Source organism: Mandrillus leucophaeus, unplaced genomic scaffold (assembly GCF_000951045.1).
Source record: "Mandrillus leucophaeus isolate KB7577 unplaced genomic scaffold, Mleu.le_1.0 Scaffold62, whole genome shotgun sequence".
NCBI lineage: Eukaryota > Metazoa > Chordata > Mammalia > Primates > Cercopithecidae > Mandrillus > Mandrillus leucophaeus.
The window spans coordinates 6,008,898-6,035,734 of NW_012106697.1; the positions used below are offsets into that span (position 1 = coordinate 6,008,898).

At 40.0% G+C, this 26,837-nt stretch overlaps 2 protein-coding genes across 4 annotated transcripts in view; one reads left to right on the forward strand and one right to left on the reverse strand.

Annotated features, from left to right (window-relative positions):
* Positions 1-5,303, forward strand: part of LOC105553973 (chromosome unknown open reading frame, human C4orf47) — a 24,004-nt gene extending 18,701 nt beyond the window's left edge. The window contains exons 7-8 of the mRNA XM_012000183.1: positions 676-842; positions 5,062-5,303. Coding sequence (XP_011855573.1) covers positions 676-842; positions 5,062-5,110 — 216 coding nt within the window. The 3' untranslated portion in view covers positions 5,111-5,303. The remainder of the gene's footprint in view (positions 1-675; positions 843-5,061) is intronic.
* The window catches only part of CCDC110 (coiled-coil domain containing 110), a 26,818-nt gene continuing 874 nt past the window's right edge, over positions 894-26,837 (reverse strand). Inside the window, exons 2-7 of one of the 3 annotated variants that reach the window (XM_012000179.1) lie at positions 26,660-26,764; positions 18,580-18,635; positions 18,234-18,299; positions 16,638-16,748; positions 13,711-15,823; positions 894-1,255 (exon numbers count right to left, since the gene is read on the reverse strand). In XM_012000179.1, coding sequence (XP_011855569.1) covers positions 1,215-1,255; positions 13,711-15,823; positions 16,638-16,748; positions 18,234-18,299; positions 18,580-18,635; positions 26,660-26,764 — 2,492 coding nt within the window. In that variant the 3' untranslated portion in view covers positions 894-1,214. Of the gene's footprint in view, positions 1,256-13,353; positions 13,404-13,710; positions 15,824-16,637; positions 16,749-18,233; positions 18,300-18,579; positions 18,636-26,659; positions 26,765-26,837 lie in introns of those variants that run through there. The other 2 variants (XM_012000178.1, XM_012000182.1) reach the window with 2 other exon arrangements.

The following is a 26,837-nucleotide window of genomic DNA, read 5'->3' on the forward strand; positions in this document are numbered from 1 at the left end:
AGTGGCCGGATCTCAGCTCACTGCAAGCTCCGCCTCCCGGGTTCACACCATTCTCCTGCCTCAGCCTCCCGAGTAGCTGGGACTACAGGCGCCGCCACCACGCCTGCCTAATTTTTTGTATTTTTAGTAGAGACCGGGTTGCACTGTGTTAGCCAGGATGGTCTCGATCTCCTGACCTCCTGATCCAGCCGTCTCAGCCTCCCAAAGTGCTGGGATTACAGGCTTGAGCCACCGCGCCCAGCCGCTTATTACTTTTTTTTAAAGTATCTTCTCCATCATTGACTGGCATTTAGTAAACTCATGTTGTGCCACACTCCTTGTTCCCCATTCTCTATCAAAATACATCTGACCTAGGATTTCCCTTACTAATAGACTCACTTTCTAACTAAGTGATAGCCTGGCCTGATAAACTCTAAAATATTAATGCTTGGCAGTAGTTTAGACTGTTACCTTACTATAAATATTGTCATTTTTATTGAAAGCTTTTGGATTATGGTGTTTTGACCCTATAAAGTTGGTGGTAGGGAGACCTTTTGGTGGTGTTTGAATTAAACAGTATCATCTTCTTTAAAACCAACTCTGCAGACTACAAAAATATGTATCAACTTCTTCACAAGCTAATTTTGTAGAGGCATTTTACAAAATCACATTAAGTTGTCTCATTTTTCTTTGCAGCCTGGTGGAATGAAGGCAGGAACATTTGATCCTTACCCATCACATTCTGCTGACCCTTATATGGCTAAATTGGCAACTATTTCTGGCAAAAACGATAAGATTTTCCACCCACCAGGTGGACCAAAAAGCAGACCAGTTGAAAGTATAATGACTTTGAATGTCAGAAGGTGGGAAAACCTTATGCTTAGCTTACAAACCAAGAAACAATTGTTTCCAACTTTTATACTTCTTCAAAATAGTATCTTTTATTGATATATACTTTTTTAAATGACAAATTGGGGTGACTTTAGACATCTCAGCTTCCTCCATGTACAGGTACCTGCCCTCCCTTGTAGAAGTTCTCCCCCATCTTCTGAAATTCCCAGCTGAAAAAGCTTAAGTTATCTGCACCAAACCATTCTGTGCGTAATTTTTAAAGCAAATCTATAGCGCCTCATTATGAGTCATTTGAGACTAGTTAGATATTCATCGTTCAGTTAGCAGTACACGTTAACATTGGCTATTTCTCCAAGGGAGTTTCTTAGCAGTCGTGAGGAATCCTAATGATGCTTGAGAGTTCTGTCTTTAACTTTGAGATAACCTGTGAAAATAGGAAATATTCTGGTTAATTAAAAATGCCAACGTAACTATAATGCTTTGAGAAAAAGTTTATTATCAAAGTATCTTAAAACTCCAATTTTATCCAGGTTTTGTATACTCTCAAAACTGAGAAAGTTCTTTGGAGTAAAAACAATCAGTTATTCTGTGTCTAAAGGACACTAAATTTACATTCTTTTATAAAAACAGTAGTACATCTTTATCACTTGGAGACAGTAATTATAATACTAACATTAGTATTATTTCACAAAAATAAAACTGCCCTTTATTACAAAGGTGTATTTCTTTCTTTCTTTTTCTTTTCTTTTCTTTTTTTTTTTGAGAGAGAGTTTCGTCTTATTGCCCAGGTTGGGATGCAACGGCGTGATCTCGGCTCACCACAACCTCTGCCTCCCGGGTTCAAGCGATTCTCCTGCCTCAGCCTCCCGAGTAGCTGGGATTACAGGCATGCACCACCATGCCCGGCTAATTTTGTATTTTTAGTAGAGATGGGGTTTCTCCATGTTGGTCAGGCTGGTCTCAAAACTCCCGACCTCAGGTGATCTGCCTGCCTCGGCCTCCCGAAGTGCTAGAATTACAGACGTGGGCCTCCATGCCCCGCACAAAGGTGTATTTCTGATTGACTACTTGTTAAGTTCTTTGGAACAATGTATTTACCAGCAGAACTAATCAGCTAAAGACAAATTACTTAACATTTTTTTAAATTAAAAATACCAGTACTATGTGTTAACTTTTACCTAACCAGAAATATGATTTCGAATACCTGAATTCTTTTGGGAAAGAAGACTTCATAGTAAGTTGATACTGTCTTAAAACTTCGATAATTTGGGGTGCCCTAACTTGGATGATGTTCATACTTGTACTACTCTTCTTGCTCATGAGACTGCTGAGAAGATTCTGTGGTCCTGGATACCTAACAATGGCTTTTTCTCACTTGATTCTCTCACTCAACATCCATTTAGAGCTTCAGTATGTATTCAATTTTCTGAATGAATTATTTTAATCTAGTCTGTTGCTTAAGTTGAAAAAAAATTTCTGGACATCTTAAGCTTTACATCATTCAGGGGCTACCTAGCACTAAATTTTATGTTGAGAGTTTGCAAGATTAGAAAAAATGATCTCAAATAAGGAAAATTTAAAATGTTTACAGTTTGGTACTTCAAACATAATATCTACAGCCCACAACATTTTTTGTGATATACATGATTTTACTGTATTTTATGTACTTTAAGATGTGTTTTCTCTAAAAAAAAAAAATATTGAAGTTATCTTCTGGTTTCATGGGGACTAATTAGCTTGAGATGCCATCTAGTTTCAAACATTTGCTTAAAAAACTGAAGGCCCCTTGTAAGGTGGCCATAACCTGCTTTCCTGTTGTCTTTCTTGTTATTTTCGTGCATCTTTTTCTTGAGCCTTATGAAATACATGTACTTTTTTTAACCTACTCTACTACATTGCTGGTAAGGTTGTTCATTCTGCCTTCTATCTTCTATCATCTCTTCTCTAAAGTCTGCTAATATCCTCAGACGGAGTTCTACTGAACTTCTATCTTGAACCTGTCTTTTATGTGTTATAGTCATTCATATATGTTATACCTTATATGATAGTCATTTTGCTACCTATAGCTATGTTTGATTTTATATTTTTTCAAAACATTTATCTCAGTATTTCCCAAATGGCAAGTGCATAAAGCATTTGTCAAGTGAAGTTTTTTCTTGAGCACTTGTGTGTGTCACTAGCATTAACTACAGAATGCTGTGTGTATTTCAGTGGCCTCCAATACTATGACATCTGTATTAAGCCATGCATGCATCTCATTAGGAGTGTTAGAACCAGTGTCTTTCCTATGAATTCAATTTCAGTAATATAGCGTCATTGCAATTAACTGGAAGCATAGTACATTCTCATTTTATGTAAAATAGAATAACCACCCCCCAGACTCCAATACTACTTTGACAAAAGCTCTAAATTGCTATGATACCATCAAATAGAAGTTAAACTATGCAGTTAGCACAAAGTCACTAATGTATGAGATGCTATTATAAGTGAGGTAATGTAGGTGAAATGAAGAATCCTTCTTAGCTGCAATAATTAGCCAATTCAAGCTTTCCAAGTCTACCATGTCTTGCTGACACCATATATGGGTTTGAAGGAACAGGTTTTGGAAATACATTTTGTCTTTTTTTCCTTTTTTGAGCGGAGTTTCACTCTTGTCACCCAGGCTGGAGTGCAGGCTGGAGTGCAGTGGCGTGATCTCGGCTCACTGCAACCTTCTCCTCCCAGGTTCAAGCAACTCTCCTGTTTCAGCCTCCTAAGTAGCTGGTATTACAGGCGCCCACCACCATGCCCAGCTAATTTTTGTATTTTTAGTAGAGACGGGGTTTTGCCGTGTTTGTCAGGCTGGTTTCGAACTCCTGACCTCAGGTGATCCTCCCACCTCAGCCTCCCAAAGTGCTGAGATTAAGTGCTGGGATTACAGGCATGAGCCACTGTGCCCGGCCGGATATACATTTTGAATGGTAGCTTAACACATACGGGTTTTATTATAATAAGCTAATATCGATGACGATGATGACCAATTTTTGCATATTTTATCTACTCTTTGTAGCACTTTGGTGACAATTTTGTGGAATAAGTAGGGAAAATTGATTTTGACCTAGCAAAATTCACATTTTCTGAATTAACAAAAACCGATCTGTGTCACTGAACCACGATTCCCCTAGATGTTAGGGTAAATGTGTGTAATTTAAACTGTTGTCTACAGGAATACTATTCTCTGTGGGCTAGTTGGTAAACTACTGGACTTAGAAACAGGAAGATATGGAGCTTTTTCCTATCCTTTTAACCTTTAACCTCTGGCAAACCACCTATCACTACTCTGCCCAATTTCATCTAATAAACAGATGGTAAAATTAGAATTTTCCTCAGCACACCCACCGTCTGATAGATGGAACTTTGTGTGTGGGAAAGGGGGCAGTATTTCAGGTTTTCTGTGTGTTCTTTTCTCTGCAGAGAATAAACCTGAGAAAGTTCTATGATGCTGTAGCCTATATGTTTGGAGCAAGGAGAAAGAGAAGAATAAGTGATTGTTCTTTTGAAAAATTTGAATTTTATCTTCCATTTAGTAATTTTGAATTTATTGAAATCTCTTTCTTTTTATAATACATTATCAAATCATTATCCTGAATCAAGTTCTAGCTTCTTTTACCCTAATTTTAAAACCAGTAAACCTTTGGACAGTAGTATTTAAAATTGATTCCATAATTGTTTTCCTTCTTAAACTATATCTTCTAAGTATATATGGTTTTAATAAAATGAAGTGTTTTAAGTTGATGAGAAAATTTTAGTTTTGGATTGTTAATATGTTACAAAGTATATTAGTTTTAAATTTTTTAGTGAAAAAAGTTTTCATAAGAATGTACAGATAGGCTGGGCTTGGTGGCTCACGTGTGTAATCTCAGCACTTTGGAAGGCCAAGTCAGGCAGATCACTTGAGCCCAGGATTTTAAGACCAGCCTGGGCAACATGGCGAAACTCTGTCTCTACAAAAAGTATAAAAATTAGCCAGGCATGATGGCACATGCCTGTAGTTTCAGATACTTGGGCGGCTGAGGCAGGAGGATTGCTTAAAAGCCTAGGAGGTTGAGGTTGCAGTGAACTGTGATTGCACCACTGCACTCCAACCTGGGCAACAGAGCGAGACCCTGTCTTTAAAAAAAAAAAAAAAAAAATGTACAGGTATTTGACTTGCACCTAAAAAATTAATGTGTGTTTACTTTCCAATTTTAGGGCACTAAATTCAAAGAACTACAAGACTGCTTCAGTACCATCCTATTAGCAACTGGAAGACAAGTAGCTTTCTAGATCTTAACTACGAGTAATTCATTATCAAGAGCTAATTATTTGAAAAAATATAAGATGTTTTGGAGCAGATAGCTCAAGCAGTTAAAAGAAATTTAAGCCTGCAACTCTAATTCTCTTCCTTGTTTTCATACTACTACTTAATTAATAAATAGTATTTGCTAATAACACATGGTTGTTGATTTATGTTTTTAGATCTATGTGTCTGAGCAGAACATGTGTACACATTGTATAAAATCCTGAAGTGCAATCTGTCATTTGCTTTTACTGCTAATGTTAAAAAATTGCATGGGTGGAGGGGAGGAGTGGAAGAGACTGCTGAAAGGGTAGAAAGTACACAATAAATTCTTGCTGTTTCTTCTCAGAAGTATTGAAAATTGGATTGATAGCTATCCAAGTGTCATAGCCTACTAAAGCATTCTTAACATCAGAGATAAATGTTAGATCCATTTATATTGTTACATAGATACAATATATACATATGACATAGTGAGGCAAATGCTTCAGCTTATATGGTAATACGCCCTCTATTTGTGACTTACGTAAAGCATCAGGTTATTTAGCCAATGGCAGCCCCAGGATGAGTTGAGGGGTTGAGGGGGATGTACTTGTTAGTTGAGTATCTTATAAAAATTCTGAAGTTGGAAGATGGATGAAGTCAGTCTTTGGTGTCCTCCCATGTTCCTCTCTAGCTGTCAAGCTGCCTCACCTGGGGCATCTCACCGAGGCCTTACCTGCTAGTCCCCAAGTTATCTCTTCTCCTTCACCTGCCCTGTCTCTTTTAAAAATATCTGCTCTAAGCCAGGCACGGTGACTCATGCCTGAAATCCCAGCACTTTGGGAGGCTGAGGCGGGTGGATCATGAGGTCAGGAGTTCAAGACTAGCCTGCCCAACGTAGTGAAACCCTGTCTCTACTAAAAATACAAAAATTATCCGGGCATCGTGGTGCATGCCTGTAATCCCAGCTTGGGAGGCTGAGGCAGGAGAATTGCTTGAACCTGGAAGGTGGAGGTTGCAGTGAGCCAAGATCGTGCCGCTGCACCCCAGCCTGGGCAACAGAGTAAGATACCGTCTCAAAAAAAAAAAAAAATCAGCTCTTAAAAGACATGATTTAAGTATCTTACTGTAATTCATAGTGAGGTATTGATAGCCCTTATTCACCAGGGGCAGGGGCTAGTGGTGTTTGTATTTTAAAAGGGAAATGTAAATTATCTAAATATCAACTAATACATTGGAAGTTATTTTAGATAATGGTGTGATATGGTTTGGCTGTGTTCTTACCCAAATCTCATCTTGAATTGCAGCTCCCATAATTCCCACATGTTGTGGGAGGGACCTGGTGGAAGTTAATTGAATCATGGGGGCAGTTTCCCCCATACTGTTTTGTGGTTGTGAATAAGTCTCACGAGAGCTGATGGTTTTAAAAGGGGAAACCCCTTTTGCTTGGTTCTCATTTTCACTCTTGCTTGCTGCCATGTAAGACGTGCCTTTTGCCTTCCACCATGATTTTGAGGCCTCCACAGCCACATGGAATTGTGAGTCCATTAAACCTCTTTTTCTTTATAAATTACCCAGTCTCCGGTATGTCTTTATCAGCATTGTGAAAAAGGACAAATATGTGATGCTTTCTTAGAACTTGTCCTTCTGCCAGTCCGGGCTGCCTAGAGCTGGAAATCAGATTGTAGAAGGCTACAAGACTCTTCTTTTGGGCCTACCCACATTTTTTAAGTAGAGGGAACTATGTCAAGCCAGACATACATAGCTGCTTTTGAAGGAGGAGTGCAGGTGGTACAGATAATTTTTACAATTAATGTTTTAAAGGAATTTTTCATGCCTGCCTCATAACTAACACTGTGCAATTAATATCGTAAAAACATTACCAAGGGTATAATGTGAATCAAAGAGTAATACTGAATACATTTGTCTTCAGAATAGGAATGGCTTTACCAAGTACACATAGGTGAATAACATCTATGGTTATATATCGATAATGTTACCAAACAAGCCTTATAAATATATTTATTCTTAGACTGGGTGCGGTGGCTCACGCCTGTAATCCCAATTCTTTTGAGATAAGAGTTTTATATTTTCAGATTTTATCGAAATTTATTTTAGCTTTAAAAATTATAATTGTTCATTTTAATCTTTTAACTATAGTTAATTTTTATTAATATGCCTTTTTAAGACAACACACTTCATATCATATTCATAGATGGGAACACTAATCTAATGCTCTCCTGAAGGGTTTTAGCAGCAGTGTGACAATTGACAGATCTTATCTGGATTTTATATAAATGTATTGTGTCAGTTTACAGAAAACCAAATATGGAAACCAGCAATGGGAATAATGACATATGTAAAACAATTAAGATTTCTCTAAGTGTTGGTAGAGGAAAGCATGCACACACGTTTGATCTGACAGGTGCAAACTAGTTATGATGCCCATGGACTGTTTTCTTACAATTATTGTCTCTTCTTTGAACTTTGAAAATGTAACAATACAACATTAGGTAGTTTCCTGTGAAACAGCTTTATTCCTCAGACTCAGCCATCGACTCTGGTGTCGTCTCTTGACAACTTACACGTCTAGTTATCTACTCTCCTGTGATGATGCCTGTATGACTTGAGTAGTTTTCTGTATCCATCATCAGTGAGTAATGGAAGAAATAAGCTTGCTTAGCCAGACATCAGTCTCTGCTACAAACCGTCTACTTACATCTGTTCAAGGCTCAAATCTGAAACAATAATTGTGGATGTCGACCTAACATGGAAGAAAGGCTTAACTTTAAGGGAGACTTAGATCAATAATAAGCTCTAGTAAGAACTGTTAAGCAGAGAGAAAGTTAAGCAGTAGTACATCATAGTTTTTGAAATCTTATCCTGCTTCTTCAGAGACTGCCTGCTACTTTTGTATATAAATGTGGAACATGCATTAAGAATAATAAGCCAAGTTTAAGGCCGGGCTCGCTGGCTCACGCCTGTAATCCCAACACTTTGGGAGGCCAAGGTGGGTGAATTACTTGAGGTCAGGAGTTCGAGACCAGCCTGATCAATATGGTGAAACACTGTCTCTACCAAAAATACAAAAATTAGCCAGGTGTGGTGGTGGGCAACTGTAATCCTAGTTACTGGGGAAGCTGAGGCAGGAGAATTGCTTGAACCTGGGAGGTGGAGGTTGCATTGAGCCAAGATTGCACCACTGCACTCCAGCCTGGACAACACAGTGAGACTCCATCTCAAAAAAAAAAAAACAAAAAAAAACCAGGTTCAACCTGTTACTATTATAGCTGTCTACAGTAGAGCAAATTAATTTCTTAAGACTCTTGAATTATCTGTCATCCGTATTATCTACCTGGAAGAATTATGAAAACCAAATTTAAAATATTTTATAAGCTGTAAAATAAATAAAAAATATGTATCAGTCTATTAAGGCTGGGTACAGTGGACCACACCTGTAGTCCCAGCATTTTGGGAGACCAAGGCAGGAGGATCACCAGAACCCAGGAGCTTGAGGCCAGACTGGGCCACATGGTGAGACCCTGTCTCTAAAAGCAAACAGACGAAAACAAAACAAAACAAAAACAACCACTAGATCATTATCCATCAAATAATTTGTTGTAAATAAGTTGTAAGGTAATTTGTTAATTTGAATTTTCATCAATTATAACTGAATTTTCCCTTGTGGTGTTTTGTTACAATGTCAAAAGTAAGTTAGTAGCATTATATAACACTTATATAATGCAATGTACCAGATACCATTCCATGTGCATTCCATATTAATATGTTTTTAATTATTAATCTCTTAATCTACATCTAACAACAAATGGAGTTTGAGAAAGATGAACTAATTTGTCCAAGTTAGAACAACTAGCACTGGCAAAGCCACATAGTCTTGCTTTTTTTTTTTTTTCCCCGAGACAGGGTCTTAGTCTCTGTCGCCGAAGCTGGAGTGCAGTGGTGTGATCATGGCTTACTGCAGCCTCAACCTCCCAGGCTCAAGCAATCCTGCCACAGCCTCCTGAGTAGCTGGGACCAGAGGCATATGCCACCACACCTGGATAATTTTTCAAATTTTCTGTGGAGACAAGGTCTCCCTATGCTGTCCACACTCGTCTTCAACTCCTAGGCTCAAACGATCCTCCCACCTCAGCCTTCTCGCTTTTTTTTTTTTTTTTTGAGACGGAATTTCGTTCTTGTTGCACAGGCTGGAGTACAAAGGCGCCATCTCGGCTCACTGCAACCTCTGCCTCCTGGGTTCACGCGATTCTCCTGCCTCAGCCTCCTGGGTAGCTGGGATTACAGGTGACGCCACCACGACCAGCTGATTTTGTACTTTTAGTAGAGACGGGGTTTCACCATGTTGATCAGGCTGGTCTTGAACTCCTGATGTCAGGTGATCCGCCCGCCTCAGCCTCCCAAAGTGCTGGGATTACAGGAGTGAGCCACCACGCCCAGCCTCTGGCTGCTTTCAAGTTATGTGTTAGTCACTCTACAGCCTTTACCAAAATTGGAGAGCAGGGTAAGATGGAGGTAACTTACTTGTAGGAAATCAACTATAGAACACATGTTAGTTTACAAGAAAAAAGACTGAGAAGACCTGTTTCCAGTTTATTCCTCCTCACACCTTATTAAGGGGGCAGGCTATAAGCCTATTGGAGCTAGCTAGAAAAACATATATTATCCTCCCTCCCCCCAATATATATATTTCCAAAAATCTTCATAAAGCAATTTGAAATCATTACACTACTGTTAGAAAGTGACCTAAAATGGTCGGGCGCGGTGGCTCATGCCTGTAATCCCAGCACTTTGGGAGGCTGAGGTGGGAGGATCACTTAAGGTCAGGAGTTCGAGATCAGCCTGGCCGACATAGTGAAACCTCATCTCTACTAAAAATACAGAAATAAGCTGGGCATGGTGGCACATGCCTATAGTCCCAGCTACTCAGGAGGCTGAAGCAGGAGAATAGCTTGAACCTGGGAGGCGGAGGTTGCAGTGAGCTGAGATGAGGCCACTGCACTCCAGCCTGAGCCACAGAGCAAGACTCTGTCTCAAAAAAAAAAAAAGAGAGAGAAAGGAGGGAGGGAGGGAGGGAGGAAGGAAAAAAGGAAGGAAGGAAGGAAGGAAGGAAGGAAGGAAGGGAGGAAGGGAGGAAGGGAGGAAGGGAGGAAGGGAGGGAGGGAGGAACCTAAAATGTCATCTTGTCTAAACTTTGCTGTTACTGTTAAGAGATGGGGTCTCACCCTGTCACCCAGGCTGGAGTGCAGTGGCACAATCATAGCTCACTGCAACCTCAAATTCCTGAGGTCAAGTGATCCTCCTACCTCAGTCTCATGAGTAGCTGGGACTACAGGTATGTACCACCCCATCCAGCTAATTTTGTCTAAACTTCTTGATACTTAAAACTCCTTATAACATTCATACAGAGTGAAGGCCCAGCCTATGCCTAATAGTCTAGTGTAACGGCAGCCTGTTAATTCATCATTCATTTAACAAATGTTGAGTGCTTGCTATATTCCAGGCATAGCTCTGGGCACTGGGATTCAGCAGTAAACAAAATGGACAAAGGTAGGTTAAAAATAAAAGGATGAGCCTAACTTTTTAGTTATATTGTTTGTTTTATATTGTCAATGTTTTTTAACACTAACACTCTATTTTGTAACCACAATTCTCATAGTTCTTTATTCTCAATTTTGTATTTAAATGGATATAGTGCTCACCATTAGTTATTTTCTTAATGCTTTAGTTCTTTGATTTATATTTGATTTCCAGGATTTACTAATCCATTTTCATGGTATATATTTATTATTTAACTATTCAGAGTTTCTCGTACTGATTCATCATTACAAAATAAATATAAAAGTATGCAAAAAGATATACTATGCAAACACCAATCTAAAGACAACTAGAGGGGCTATATTAATATCAGAGACTTTAGAACAAGGAATACCCCTAGGGATAATGAGGGTTATTTCATAATAATAAGGGTATCAGTTTACCAAGCGGACATAATAGTGCTAAATGTGTGTGCATGCATAAGAGAGCTTTGGCCGGGCGTGGTGGCTCATGCCTGTTATCCCAGCAATTTGGGAGGCTGAGGCGGGTGGATCACCTGAGGTCAGGAGTTCGAGACCAGTCTGGCCAACATGGTGAAACTCCGTCTCTACTAAAAATACAAAAATTAGCCAGGCATGGTGGTGGGCGCCTGTAATCTCAACTACTCAGGAGGCTGAAACAGATAATTGCTGGAACCCGGGAGGTGGAGGTTGTAGTGAGGTGAGATTGTTCCATTGCACTGCAGCCTGGGCTGACAACACTGAAACTCCATCTAAAAAAAAATAATAATAATAACAGTAAAATAAAATAAAATAAAAGAGCTTTAAAACACATTTAACAAATTTATAGAATGAACAAATCAACTTCTCTATTCCTCTATCAGTAACTGTTAGAACAAGCAGACACCAGATCAGTACAGACATAGATTTGCTCAATCCTGTCAACACGTTTACTTCGTTGACATTTCTAGAACATTCCAGTTCACCTGAAACATCAACCAAGACAGACCATATTCTGGGCAATAAAACACGTCTCCATAAATTAAAAAAGATTTAGAGCATGTTCTCTGATCAAGACAGAATTAATAAGAAATCAATAAAAGAAAAATCACTGAAAATCTCCAAACATTTAGAAATCAAGCAACTCACTTCTAATCCATTGGGTCAAAGAATAAATCACGAGTGAAAAAGAAAATATTTTGAACTGAATGAAAATGAAAACATACCAGAGTCTGTGGTGCAGTTAATGTGGGTGCGAAACTAGGGAAGGAGCACATTAGCCCCAGATAACCCAAAGGAATAAAATTACTAAATAGGAACAGAAATCAATGGAATAAAAAATAAAGCAGCGAGAAAAATCAATGAAATAATAAGCCGATGTTTGAAAAGAAAAATAAAATTGCTAAAACTCTAGCAAGAATGATAAAGAAAAAAGAACCCCCAAATTACCAATGTCAGAAATTGAAGAGGGGACGTCGCTGTAAGTCCTTTGAATGTTAAAATGCTAATAAGGAATATTATGAACAACTTTATGATAATACATTTGAGAACTTACATGAAATGTACAAATTCCTCAGAACATACAAATTATCAACCCTAACTCAAGAAATAGAAAATCTGAATAGTTCTACATAATAGAAATCATTTAGCAATGGAAAACCTTCCCATTTAGAAAAACCCAGGCCCTCTGGTGGATATTTACATATTACATATTTTCCAAATATGTATGAGTATTACATATTTAAATATTTAAGGAAGGAATAATATAACACCAATCCTACACACATTCAGAAAATGGAGGAGGGGAAACACTTCCCAACAGGATTTTCCTGATACCAAAGCCAGACAAAGACATTACGAGAAAATAACACAGACCAACGTCCTTCTGAATATAGAAGCAGAAATCCTTAACAAAATATTATCAAATTGAATCCAGGAATATATATTAAAAGAATAATACAACATCACCTAGTGGAGTTTATCCCAGGAATTCAAGGTGAATGTTTCTTAACATAATTTACCATAGTGACAGATTGAAGGAGTAAAACAGGATCACCTCAATAAACGTAGGAAAAGCACTGCGCAAAATTCAACCAGGAATATTTGAACAGCAGTCTTGGAAGACAGAGTGTCTCTGGAGCCCAGGACAGGTGTGCCTGCAACCTTGGAAGCTAGAGATCGTGTTTGCTCTGGAGCCAGGGCAGGCATGCTTATTGTCCAGTGCAATGTTTCCACCTACAGCAACGGGCAGGCATCTTACTAGCCATTATAATATTTGGGTTTCTAAGCTCGCTCTCTCCTGTGATGCAACCCACTGTATGATCATCTTTACGCTGCTTATAGAAATTGGGGCTCGGAGAACCAATGCAGACATGCTGATACTCTGACTCCTGCTGTTGTAACAAACTCTCCTCAGTCTCTTACTCAGGAGTCTTGTGCCTTCCACTAGAACCCACAAAACTGTAGCAGGCTAAAATATGAGCTTACCAGTTGGGTAAAACCTCACATTCGCCACTGTTCTTGACAATATAAAATATATACCTAATTCCAATTTCTAATTTTAAAAACTAGTCTAATCAATTACCAGGTTAATGTCATCATATTTAAAATTATTTTCGGGGTGGAAAAGTACTTGGACAAAGGTTTTGAAACATTGATTTTAGCCGTTTATTTATAGATCTTGGATGGAAGCAACTGATATAGTTTACTTGGAATTCCTAGGAAAAAAAAAAGAATTCTTTTAAGGTGGGAGTACTACTTATACTTTAAAATAGTAATTAACTCCCTCTTGCTCACTGCCAAAGTTGCTTTGTACGCATGCAATGTACATAATTAATATAAGTATAAATTTTATCTAGAAAAATTTCTTAAATAATTTCACTGTATAATACATTAGATACAAATTTTACAAAACAAAATTATATTCATCTTAAAGTTTCCTCCTTATTTCTGTACTCTGGCTAGTGCCCAACAGGCTACAAGACTCTTAAACACATGTCTACTAATCTACCAGGACTTGCGTACCTTTCAAATCCGAAGCCAAAGGCCTACTCCGAGGACTAGAAGTATCTTCATGAATATAGTTGTCAAAATGGAATTTCTCTCTTCTTGAAATATAAGTTGATTTTGAAGGGTCATTATGCTGACTACAAATTTTATCACTTAAATTTAAATATTCTCGTTGAAGATTCCGCATCTCAAATTCCAAGGTATCCCTTTCATTTTCTATGCTTCTTACATAATTTTCTAAAAGTATTTTGTCTTCAGTAAGTCTACTGATGCTGTTTTCAAATTTTACATTTTCTTGACTATGTTTCTTTAGTTCTTCTTTTAGAATCTGATTATCTGTTTTGGTTTCCATGACCATTTTTGATAACATTTCGCATTCCTTGCCAATTTCCGACAAGCTATTCTTATAAATACTTGCTTCTGATTTTGCGTTTTTTATTTCTTGCAGAAAATTCTCTTCTGCAGTAGATTGGTAGGTTTGAATATTCTCAATTTCTCTTTCCATAATTTGTCTGGCAGCAGCAGATTCTTGTAATGTTGTTTCAAGATTGAGTTTTTCATCTTTAACTGTTTCTATTATTTGAAGAAGTGTCTCTTGTTCGGTTTTTGCCAATCTTTCTTTCTCTTTTAGCTGCATTATCTCTAGCTGGTTTTCTTTTAGTTCATTTTCAAGTGAGCTTTTTTCTTTTAGAAGCTGGTGTGTTTTTTTCTCTAACATTTCTTTTTCATCTTGTATCAATAGAATATTGGTTTTCATTGCTTCCATTTCTATACTCATTCGATTATTTTCATTATTGACAATGGCCATATCACTTTGAGTTTTGTGTTCCTTACTTTTTAGTTGATCGAATGCTTCCATCATTTGTTGCTTCTCTAAAGAAAGTTGTATGTTTTTTTCCTCTAGAGTTTTATTTTGGCCTTGGAGAACATTATATTTACTAATTATTTTTTTTAATTCTTTGAGACACTCTTTGCTGTCTTCTTCTGTTTTACTTAACTTAGACTGAATAGTACTCTTTTCTTCAACCAGATTCTTAAGTTGCTTTTCATATGTTTCAACTTTCTGTATGAGAGATTGTGTGGTAAAGATAAGAGGTTTCATTTTGGACTTAAGGTTCAGATTTTCATTCTCCAGTTCTGTTACTTTTTTCTGTATCTGCACGGATTCTTTCAGGTAATTCTGTAAGTACTGAATTTTTGCAACACACTGTTCAGTAACGGAATTAACTTTGGAAGTTTTCTCATTTTCAAATATTATTGATCCTTGTTTTACTAGAAATGGTTGTCTTTCTTTGTCTTTCATTTCGTGTTTTGTTTGGTCGAGGAATGACAGTGTGTATCTTGGAACTCTGGAATGGAATTTTAAATCTGTAATATTTTTGCCAGTGATGGGAATTTCTTTATTGTTTTTCTCATTTCTCTTTCCCCTGTGTATTTCACTCTTGGATAATTTTTTACATTTTCTACAAAAATTCACATGGAATTTTGACACAGTTTCCCTGAAGGGGAGTAATTTGTTTACTAATGCCTCTAATTCTGAAATTCTCTTTGATTTTATATCTTCATTTAAGTTACGGTCCATGTTTTCTTCCTTAATAAAGTTCATTTTTTCCTGGTGAATAGGGGACAGGTCATATTTATCATTACTTTGAACATTTGGATCAGTTTTTAAAGTCTGAAGTTCATTTGCAAGTGCCACTTCCCTATCGTGTGACTTTTGAAGCTCTTCTTTCATTTGTCCGATAGAATGGCAAATGTCATCTAAATTTTCACAAGATCCATGCTTGAGAAAAGGCACAGTAATTTTGGATTTATCCAGAATTACCATATCAGCTTGAGACGTCACATTTTGAGGTGCAGTAGGTAGAAAATGATAAAAGTTATTATAATTCTTCAAGATGTCAGAATTTTCTGAAGGGTGTATAATTATGTTTGAAGATAAATCGTCTGTTGAAGTTCTCAGAGTTAAAGTGTCCTCGAAATGCATCTGGGATGGAACATTTATATTTTGAGAGAGACTGTTCACACTATCACCACTTAATTTCTCTTCCACTGAATGAAGTGTCTTGGAATCCTTAAAATGACGACTTTTCTCCATAGAAAGGTTTCCTTCTTGATTCTCTGTAGGCTGTAACAAGAAGAAGTACACTATAAATGTATTGTCATTTGCCACATGTCCAAGCAGTACAGATAATATTTTGTGGAGGATTTATTTATGTACCCTAAACAAGCATTTTACCCATTTCCACAGCAAAGGAGCATAACAAGTATGATTTATTTTCTCCAACAGTTGTTTTTAGATCTGTAACTCTGGTCTTCCCAATTTGCTTAGAACTTGCTCTTATTTCCTTTGGGGTGAGATACATGGGCCAACTCCTCAATTTCAGAAATATAGAAATTTAGCGTCCTTCAAGAGGCCATCATAGGTAGGTGGGGAAGATGAAACCGATAGGTCAAATGGGAGTTTCAGGCAAATGAATGTTTCTAATTCTGAGCTATTTGTTAACCTTAGCTTGCACTCCTTTCAGGTGATTTTAGGACTGTGACTATCCCGGAAGTGTGAATTCGAGTCAGTGTGGACACAGTGATGGTAACTTTGGTTTGGAGCTTTTCTAGGGAATTTACCACAGACCTAGGTCAATCCTAAGTGAATAGATTGGCTATAAAAACTGCCTTGTATTTGAATTTACTTGGGAATCTTTCGGGATCTGGACAAAGTCAAATGTCCCTTCCAGACTCTCAGGAGAAATGGGCAAATTGCAGAAGAACAGAGGTAAAAAAACACACGTCTTTTAAGGGTTTCAGGACTGGACTTTCCTTATTTTCATCTCTGATGGTCCATTTTTCCTATAACAAAGGGGACCATGTAAAGTGAAAGGAACTGATGGTAGTCACGTTTTGAAGTACCTACATAGAGAAATGATTTCTATAGAATAACATACCAAATCCTTTTCAATGCGTGCACCAAACGCCAGATTTTTTTCTGAGCCAAATTGTGGGTTTTCTACTTCAATAATACTTTTGTTCAATATTTCACTGATTTCCGACTGTACCTTTAAAAGTTGAGAAAAATTTGATTTCAGATTTGTAAACTTATGAATGTACAGGAATAATAGATGTTAAAATTAAAAGGTATGTTTAAATTTCCTGCCCATAAAAAGTCTTTCCCATTGTATCGAATATAAATAAAAGCTACTTAATTTATTGTAATCTTTATTGTTAATCTTTAAGAAAATTATGCCTTAATTGTTATAAAGTCAGAAACAATTTAGTAAAACAAAGTTTTAGGAACTATATTCAAATGATTTTAGATGTCTGATTTTTACATTGTTGAATAAGAGACCTTTGGAATCTATTCTGTCCCCTTTAGGAGGAGTTATCTTCCCTTCCCATTTCCCTGCAGGTGCTTTTAGTATAAGAACATTGGGATGAAGTTTACATTGGGTCTTTAGTGAATATGTGGGTGTTACATACCCCCAATATCCATACTCTAGCCCTCTGTTTATACTTCTCCTTATTTCTTCTGGATGAAGTGTGGTTATGGTAGTATTGATTCTGCCTCTAACTCCCAGGGGCACCTGACTGAGCGCTAACCAGTCAGGAAATAGTAGCCACCTGACAGTGATTGGTTCAAGCATTGCCTGTGACCCAGTCGGGATCAATCTGAATCAGGCCAAGAACCTCAGTTTAAACTATTATGAGCAAAGTGTAGCCGGGTGCGGTGGCTCACGCCTGTAATCCCAGCATTTTGGGAGGTCGAGGCGGGCAGATCACTTAAGGTCGGGAGTTCAAGACTAGCCTGGCTAATAGGGTGAAACCTGGTCTCTACTAAAAATACAAAAATTAACCAGGCATGGTGGTGGGCACCTGTAATCCCAGCTACTCATGAGGCTGAGGCAGGAGAATTGCTTGAACCCAGGAGGCAGAGGTCGCAGGGAGCCAAGATCATGCCACTGCACTCCAGCCTGGGTGACAAGAGCGAAAACTCCTTCTCAAAGCAAAGTGTACTCTCTTTTCTGACTTGAATTTGGAAGGAAAAAGAACTGGACCTTCTAGCAGATCTTCTACCGCCACAGGGAGTCTGAGAATCCCCTACTGTGGAAAGCAGAATCAGGATACAGAGTGAGACCTGTTCTGACAACACAAGACCTAATCACGTGGACTCAGCCATCCTGAAGTGGGCTCTCTCCAGGACTTTCATTTACTTGAGCTGTTAAAGTGCATTTTTCCCCTAAGCCAGTTTGAATTAGATTTTATGTCACTAACAATGAGGGTCCCTATTTGTAGTCTGTATACAGACTTTAAACACGTATTTAAAAGATCAGCGACTGCTGCGTGTTTTGGCTTGCTTCCAAACACAAGTAAAACAGAGAGAAGATTGTAGTTTCCTTAAAAGAACTTTTGAGCCTAGAATATGCTGTGACCTCTATTATATTAAATTCTGTGTCAGCTAATCCATTGGCTAGTGATCATCAGCTTAGAAGATGGGATGATACTTTAAGGTTAGATATTTCATATATAGATTAAAAGAAACATACCATGCTGACATTCTGCAAAGTCTGCATTCGCAAAGCCTGAAATGATTCCAATTGATGCTGAAGGACCTATGACAAAAGTAAGAAATTGAATATTTTTAGGGAGGTAAACATATTATTGAATTGTTACGATTTTATGTCTCCCAAAGTTGCCTATTACTTGAAAGGATCCCATGAGGGCCAGGTGGTTCACATTGTTAGTCATTTTGCTAACTCTTCAATGTGCTTTCATGGAGATCTTTGTGAAGATAAAGTGGGAGAACCCGCACGCATTTAGGGAGTATTTGTTCTGAAAAAGATCAGCCTTTACCCAGAATTTTGGAGATAATAAAATGAAATAGAGACTCACTTTCAATGCTGATTGTGGTTGGATTTGGTTCTCTGATTCTGCTATGCAGCCATATTCTAAGAAGCAAAATGGGAAAACCACGTGAGCTAATTCTTAAATTTTGTTTTTTAATACCTGTAATAGAAAGCGGTCTCCGAACTCTCTTGGATAGTGAGGCAGAGATAATGAGAACTTCTGATATTCACACTATGCTAGTCCCACAATAAGCTTAAGTGATCATTCTCGCTTGACTTAATAAATCCACTTGAGGCTATAGTAGTGTCTTTTAGAGAACACCATTAATTTGCAACACCACACTTAAAACTCTGAAAAACTCAAATATCAAATATCTTTGTTTCTGGGATATAAACTACATTAAAAAAAACACAAAAAACAAAAACGAATACTCCTCATGTTATGGGAGACTCTTGACAAAGTAGTATATAGATAGACCTCAGTTTCTATGAAATTTCTATGACACTTTTCCCCTTATGGAAACCAAGTTGGATCAACAGCGTATTTTTTGTCTTGGTCTTAAGCACAGTACCCACACGTGGCTTCTCTTGGGAAGGGAAGTTGCACATTCGCGGTCTTTAGATCCCCTCTTGGCCCTGTATGAATGGGCCTGGGCCTGGAACACGTCTTTACCGAGAGGACTCTTTCTAAAGTCCTCACTCACAGCCTGTGCTGGACTTGCTACCATGTGTGGGGATGGCACTCCCTGCTTCAGACTCAGTGTGTACTCCTTTGTTCTGCTTAAGTGTGTGTGTCATATGATACCTGGCCAACCCCACTACTCTATCTGTCCCCTGCTAGACGGACTGGGCCCTCTGGCTATGGCGAACTAACACCCACTACTGAGGCTGATCTTGCTCCCTCTCTTCGTCTCTTCGCTCTGTGAGTAAAGCGTTGTTCCATCTGCTGCCTGACTGTTGTGTTTTGCTTGGTGACTCTGATACTGAGACACAGTAGACAGAAGTGCTCCAACTTCTTTTGATAATAGGCAGAATGTCACTTGCTTGAGACCTTCCTGAATAGAGTATAGATCTGCAACAGGGGGAGACTGTACCATGTTTGCAAATTTCCTCACATTCCTCTTCGCCTGCATGTCGGGCTGCTTGCTTTGTCAACTTTTTCTTAAAGAGTGTATTAATAAAAGCTTTCAGTGTCCTAAGTAAAATGTGAGCTATGATGGAATGTTCCCTAGGCTGATAATTTCTGCCCTAAGTTTTTAAAGAGGTCAGCGAATCTCCTTTGGATTGGCAGACTGTCAGATGTTAGAGAAGCTGCTTGCAAAGTACGGCACCCCTTTTGCCCTCTGACCCTCACCACCAAAGGGGCAATGCTGGTTTGGAGCCTGGAGCTGCCTGGCTATTGAAGAAGCTTCAGTCAGAGGGCGGGGAGGGAGGGCAAGTCTGTCTGAGTCTTGCTCAGCTTTGCCTCTTCTTGGGAATAAAATGGCAGCTAAACTCCTGGTATCCTGAACTGTTCATCTAAAAAATAAGGAACTGAAGGAAGGCCCAGACCAGCATAGGAAGGAAACACAAAGTTTTTCAGACTCTAAAGTAATCTCTTCTAATGAACTTAACCAGAGCAAAGCGCACGTCGGAAAGAATATGGCACGTAGAATCCCGCCACCCACAACAAACTGCTGTTAGTTTCAGGTGCCATCTTTCAGTCAGCTCTCTACGCACATATGTGGACGAAGTGGAATCCTTTTATACATCAACAGTATTTTACATAAATAGTACCCATATTTACTTGAATTTAAGAGAATTTTAAAAACTGCAAGTAGTGGAAATTAGTTCTAGTATTTAGATTTTTTTTTAACTACATGAGAGATATTATTTTCTAAGAGATCTCTATAAGCTAATGAAAATTAACATGAATTGAGATTGAAATCTTTATTGTTTCAATAACAAAAAGTTCTATTGTATTCATTTTTGACTTACTCCCTGCCAAGAGAGATGAGAAAATTAGCATTCTATTTCCTTCGATGCCTACTTCCCTCTTTTCATGATATTTGCTAGTTATATGATTTATACACTGTGAAGTTTTATGTTTACATTCTGTTCTGTAACCGTAATTTCCACACAGCTCTTTATTTAAACACAAAGATAGGATATCATTCTCATAAATATTTTCAGCCTTCAATTTTATTCTGAATGATGTAACTGTTCAACATTCTATCTCCTTCCTATACCTACAGCAATAGCTTCCTTTTTCTGTACAGATTTTCTTTCATTAGGAGGATTTGCAAGTTCAAAGATAAATATAAGATTCCTTTAGCTAAAATCAAATAAGAAATATAAGACCAAAAGAAATGTACAGACTTAATAAAGGGATATAGTAAATCAAAGATTTTAAAGAAAACAATGGGATTTATACCTGTTGTCTACATCTATTTTTCATCTTCCACCTCTTCAACCTTTTTTGGCCTCAGCGTGATTGCACTGTTACTAGGCAGCTTAACGAACCCACGGGAGCACAAGATGAGGACACGTCGGAGCAGGAGACGGGGCTAGATTACGCAGGGCCTCCGGGCCAAGCTGAGCGGGTTGGCTTTTCCCTTAAGTAAAATGGGGAACTTTCGAAGGTTTCCATCATGGGAATGATCTGATCTGACTGAAAAGTTTACAGGTCACTCTGCTACATGATAATGGATTATGGGGTGGGAGTAAGAAGGCAATTGCAGGGCTATTGCAATAATCCAAGTGGAGATGAAGATATCTTGGACTGGAATGGTGGTGGGGAAAATGGGGAAAAGTAGGTGGATTCAGAATACACTTTGGAGATGAAGCCAGCAGCGTTGCTGGAGGATTCGTTGGGGCCAGGAGAGAGGAATGAAGGATGACTCCTTGGTTTTTGGTGAGAGCAGATGGATGAGTAATGATGTCATTTACTGGGGGAAAACAGTAGAGTAGGAACATACGTTAGGAGAAAAACATTTTTAGATATGTTAAGGCTAGGTTGTCTGTTAAACATCATAGGAGAGATATCCAGCAGCCAGGTGGGTCTACCAGTGTATGGTTCATGGGAGCAGCAATGAACACATCATTCAACATGGGTGGGCCGGGTGCAGTGGCTTACTCCTGTAATCCCAGCACTTTGGCAGGCCAAGGGGGGCGGATCATGAGGTCAGGAGATCGAGACCATCCTGGCTAACAAGGTGAAATCCTGTCTCTACTAAAAATACAAAAAATTAGCCGCACATGGTTGCACGTGCCTGTAATCCCAGCTACTCGGGAGGCTGAGGCAGGAGAATTGCTTGAACCTGGGAGGTGGAGGTTGCAGTGAGCCGAGATTGTGCCACTGCACTCCAGCCTGGGCAACAGGAGCGAAACTCCATCTCAAAATAAACAAACAAGCAAACAAACAAACATAGATGTTACTGCTGGCCATGCGGAAGGACATGCATAGAAGCCCGAAGGAAGTGCTTGAGGAGAGAATGGAACGTGGAGATTGGTGGGCATGGAGGATAGGTAGCTCTTTCTAGTTTCACTGTGGAAGGGACGACAGTGCATCCTGGAAGAGATGTGAAGTTGAAGAGGGAATTTTTTTTCTTTTTATGAGATGGGGTCTCACTCTATTGCCCAGGCTGGAGTGCAGTGGCGCCATCTTGGCTCACTGCAACCTCCACCTCCAAGGCTCAAGCGATCCTCCCACGTCAGCCTCTGGAGTAGCTGGGACCACAGGTGTGTGCCACCACATCTGGCTAAAGGAATTTGTTTTGTTTTGTTTTGTTTTTTTAACCACAAGACATTCTAACATCCTTGTTTGCTGCTAGAATCACATAGCAGAAAGGGAGAAAAGCAATAATTCTGGACAATGAGGGAGGCTAATTGCAGAAGCTGGGTACTTGAGAATTCCACAGGAGATGAGATCCAAAGGAAACCACTTTTGATTGATCAAGGACAATTCTTCCATTGAAATGGGAGAAGACCTAGAATATGGGTTTCACAAATGTGAAGGGTGAGAATGAAGGAGTTTGGGTGTGAGTGCTTCTACTTTTTTCACATAGTGTGGGACCATGTTACAAGGGGAGAGGCCAGGGAGAAAGATGTTAGAGATTTGAGAACAGGAGGAGTGAAATAGCTTTTCTTGCAGAGGGTTTGAAAAAGAATTTGCTGTGGAACTAAAGTAAGTTTTCCCAATAGCATTGAGGACTCATTTTAGATTCATGGCACGACTCACAAGTGAGTGTTTTTCTCCAGCAATGATTCCGTGCAGGCAGAGAACAGGCAGGGAGTTGGAGTCATCTATTTTTAAAAGCTATCAACATAACTTTCTGTTTTTCTTGTGGGTTTCAGAGATGTTGGCTGCTACTTATTCCCAAAGGAAAGGTAATTTAAAAACTCAGCAAAACTTAGTCACACAGGATTATGTGATTCTAGAATTGGAAGGGAAATTATCCAAGAACCCAGGAGATAAAACACAATCACACTTCACCATTTACCAAGTCCCTGCTAAAATTACAATATCGGGAGGCATATAAACAAACTGCAGACATGGTCCCACCCACCAAGATTAGAGTTTATTGGGAATGTAAGGAATAGTACTCATCTTACATCCAACTTAAATTTTCCAGCTGTTTCATATTTGTGTCAAAAGTGAAAAACAAGAGAGTTATCAATGGGATGACTTTTGAGGTAATTTTTATTCTGAGCCTGCAAAAAATATTGTATTCAATGTATACAAAAAGTATCGACTGCATACCCGTAGCAAACAGACCAAGAGGAACAAATACATCCTGAAAATGCAACAGGATAATGATTCTATATAGGATGTCAGGCTCTCTGCAAGCTTTCTAATTCTTAGGTTCTTCTCATGGCAACCTCTGCCTCCCGGGTTCAAGCGATTCTCTTGCCTCAGCTTCCTGAGTAGCTGGGACTACAGGCATGTGCCACCACACCCGGCTAATTTTTGTATTTTTAGTAGAGATGGGGTTTCACCATGTTGGCCAGGCTGGTCTCAAACTCCTGACCTCAGGTGATCTTCCTGCCTCGGCCTCCTGAAATGCTGGGATTACAGGCGTGAGCCACCATGCCTGGCCGCAGGTTCTAATACTGAGTTCTGCTGTGACAATTCAAGTTCATTTCTAGACGTCCCAGTCTTACAAAGCTTTGTGAGGTGTGGCACCCTCTGCATGAGGCTTTGTCACAGTCATTATGCAAAGAGCTATGCAGCAGGTTGCCTGATGCCCAGATGTGAATTCTAGCTTTGCCACACACTCGCAGTGAGGGGTAACTGCAGGCAAGTGTCCAGTTTGTAGGTAAAGTCCTTATTGAGTGCACGGCACATAGTGAATCTCAAGAGACACGAAGTCATTGCTGCAGAGGCGATATGATGATTATTTGGTAAATTCAAAGCCCGCTCTTGGTTCCTCCCTCCTGCCCTTCCCTATTTGTTCTGCTCCATTTACAAGAGCTGTTCCTCAGTCACACCAGCCACACTCCCACCACAGGGTCTTTGCAGTTGCCATTCTCTCTGCCTGCAATGCTGTTTCCCTAGAAATCTGCACAGATTGCTTCTTTACCTCCTTCTGGTCTTGGCTCAGATGTGACCTGCTGAGTGAGGATTTCTCCCACCACCCTGTTTAAAATGACACGCTTCCCACCCACCTCTGCCACTCCAAATATTCCTCCACCCCTTCTCAGCCTTATTTTCTCCATAGAATTTATTCCCCACGTACACACACGCAATAGCCTTTGTCTGTCCGTTCCCTCACTAGAAGGTAAGCTCCCTGTGGGCAGGGAATCTTGCATGTCTTGTTCACTGTTGGATCCCCAGCACCTAGAACATCACTTGAAACTTAGCAGATGCTCAAAAGAATATGCTCCACAAACGAATGAATGAATGAATGAAGACTCAGGTAGAACAGGGTGCTGGGAACAATACCCTGGTCATCCTCAAATTCAAAAGTCTCTCACAAACCCATTCCAGTAAGGGTGAATTAGGTTAACCACCAGTTCTCAAATCATAGAGACCTTAGGAACATTCTTTTTTTTTTTTTTGACAAGGAGTCTCGCGCTGTCGCGCAGGCTGGAGTGCAGTGGCCGGATCTCAGCTCACTGTGACCTCCGCCTCCCGGGTTCATGCCATTCTCCTGCCTCAGCCTCCCAAGTAGCTGGAACTACAGGCGCCCGCCACCTCACCCGGCTAGTTTTTTGTATTTTTTAGTAGAGACGGGGTTTCACCGTGTTAGCCAGGATGGTCTCGATCTCCTGACCTCGTGATCCGCCCGTCTCGGCCTCCCAAAGTGCTGGGATTACAGGCTTGAGCCACCGCGCCCGGCCAGGAACATTCTATAACTCTTTGTAACCTGGCAGTAGTTATGCAAATCAGGTCATTATTTTGTCAGTACTCAGGGAATGGATCACTTGGTGACAATGAAGCGTCAACAGGAGAATAGAGAGAAGGGCGCCAGCCATACCTCCTACTTTTGCCTGTAGTTGCAGGCAGGAAATTCCCGGGTGGCCCCGACTCAAGATAACTGGTGTTTATTGAGAACCTGTCCTGTGTCAACCCCATACTTGTAACCACTGTGTTCTGACAAGAGAGACCGTAACTCTTAAACAAATACATGTGCTATTTTGCATGTAACTATTTTCTATACATATTGGCATCTTTCTCCAGAACCCTAAGCCTCATTCATGTTAGAAAACATGTGAGCTTGCCAAATTAAGGTACTTCTATTTCCTCTGACCTTACATGCTCTCTTTGAGGTAAATACAGAGCTACCTCAATGTCTCAATTCTCTGTGAGGACTCTTTCTCCTGTTTTTAGGGGCCCCCTTTGCCCCTCCTGGTTGCCCAGGGAAACCTGCATATCTCATGGGTGGAGGCAGGAGGGCGGAGAGGGGACTGGCCAGTGCCTGTCCTGCTGGCCTCCACTGGGGTGCCTGGGCACCTGGGTGTCTTCCGTCTGCTGAGGTGTGACTGCTCTAGTCTCTTCTTTCCGGGCCCCGACAAGGCATTTTGTGAAGATGTTGGATGGTGACGGTGCAGAAATCCTGTCCCAACCTCAGACCTCTGGGGGCTCAGCACTTTGGCATCAGGATTATCCATATCCTACAGAGGGGCAACTGGGGGTCCAGGCGTGGCATATCAGTCTAGACCCTTCTTCTGCCCCGTGCTCTGCTCCTTCCCCGGCATGTCACCTCACAGCAGGCTCCTCTGAGAGGCGTGTAGTCGCCTGGGACTCCACCTTCAATGTCCTCAGATTCCCCTAGCTGGGTACCCCCATCTTATTCATAGTTTATGTGGAGCTTGAAAACTTTAGCTATTTCAAACATCCTCCCCATATAATATCCTGTAGTCTATAAATATTTACTGTAAAACGTAGTTTTCTTTAGAAAAGGTATACACTCCTCCCTGGATATCCACAGGGGATTGGTTCCAGAGCCTCTGCGGATAGCAAAATCTGCAGATGCTCAAGTCCCTAATACAAAATGGGGTAGTATTTGCATAGCTTTTATGCATATCCTGCTGTATACTTTAAATCATCTCTCGATTACTTGTAATACCTTATACAATGTAAATGCTATGTAAATGGCTGTTATACTGTTCAAAATTTGCATTTAAAAATTGCGGTACTGTTATTTTAAAATTTTTTTCCCCCCTGAATATTTTCCATCTGTGGTTGGTTGAATCCAAGGATGTAGAACTCCCAGATACCGAGGGCTGACTGCATATCGTTTTAGTGTGTGTCCAAAAAACTCAACAATTCTTACTTAGCATTCAGAGAAGCAACCTAGGATAGGGTGGTGGTGAAGACAGGCAGTCCGGAGCCGCCCTGCTGAAAGCCCGCCCCATTCCATGCTGCCTGTGTGACCTTAGGGAGTTAACCTCTCTGTGCCCGTTTCCTCATCTGCAAAATGGGGATCGTGACAGCACCTACTGCGTAAAAGTGTTGTGAGAATTAAAGAGTTGATCCATCACGTGCTTAGATAGAACAGCACTGGCACAAAGCGCGAGTGCCGTGGCGGCTGCTGTCAGTGTCATCACGGCCGTGGGAAGCACGCCAGGTGAGCAGGTGGCGCGGGCCAGGTGCTGCCACCTGTGTATAGTTAAAGGAGGCGTTTACAGCCTGGCGATTTTACCTGTGCCACTGCAGCCACTTTCCTTCACCCCCTCCGAGGAATTTAGGATCTTGGACGCTGAAAGGAGAACGGAGTCAACTTCATCCTCTTCCTGGGGCTGCTTTTCTGTAACAGAACCGTCCGGGGCTGTTCGGTCGCGGGGCGTGGCGTGGCGTGGCGCGGCGCGGCTGGAGGTGGG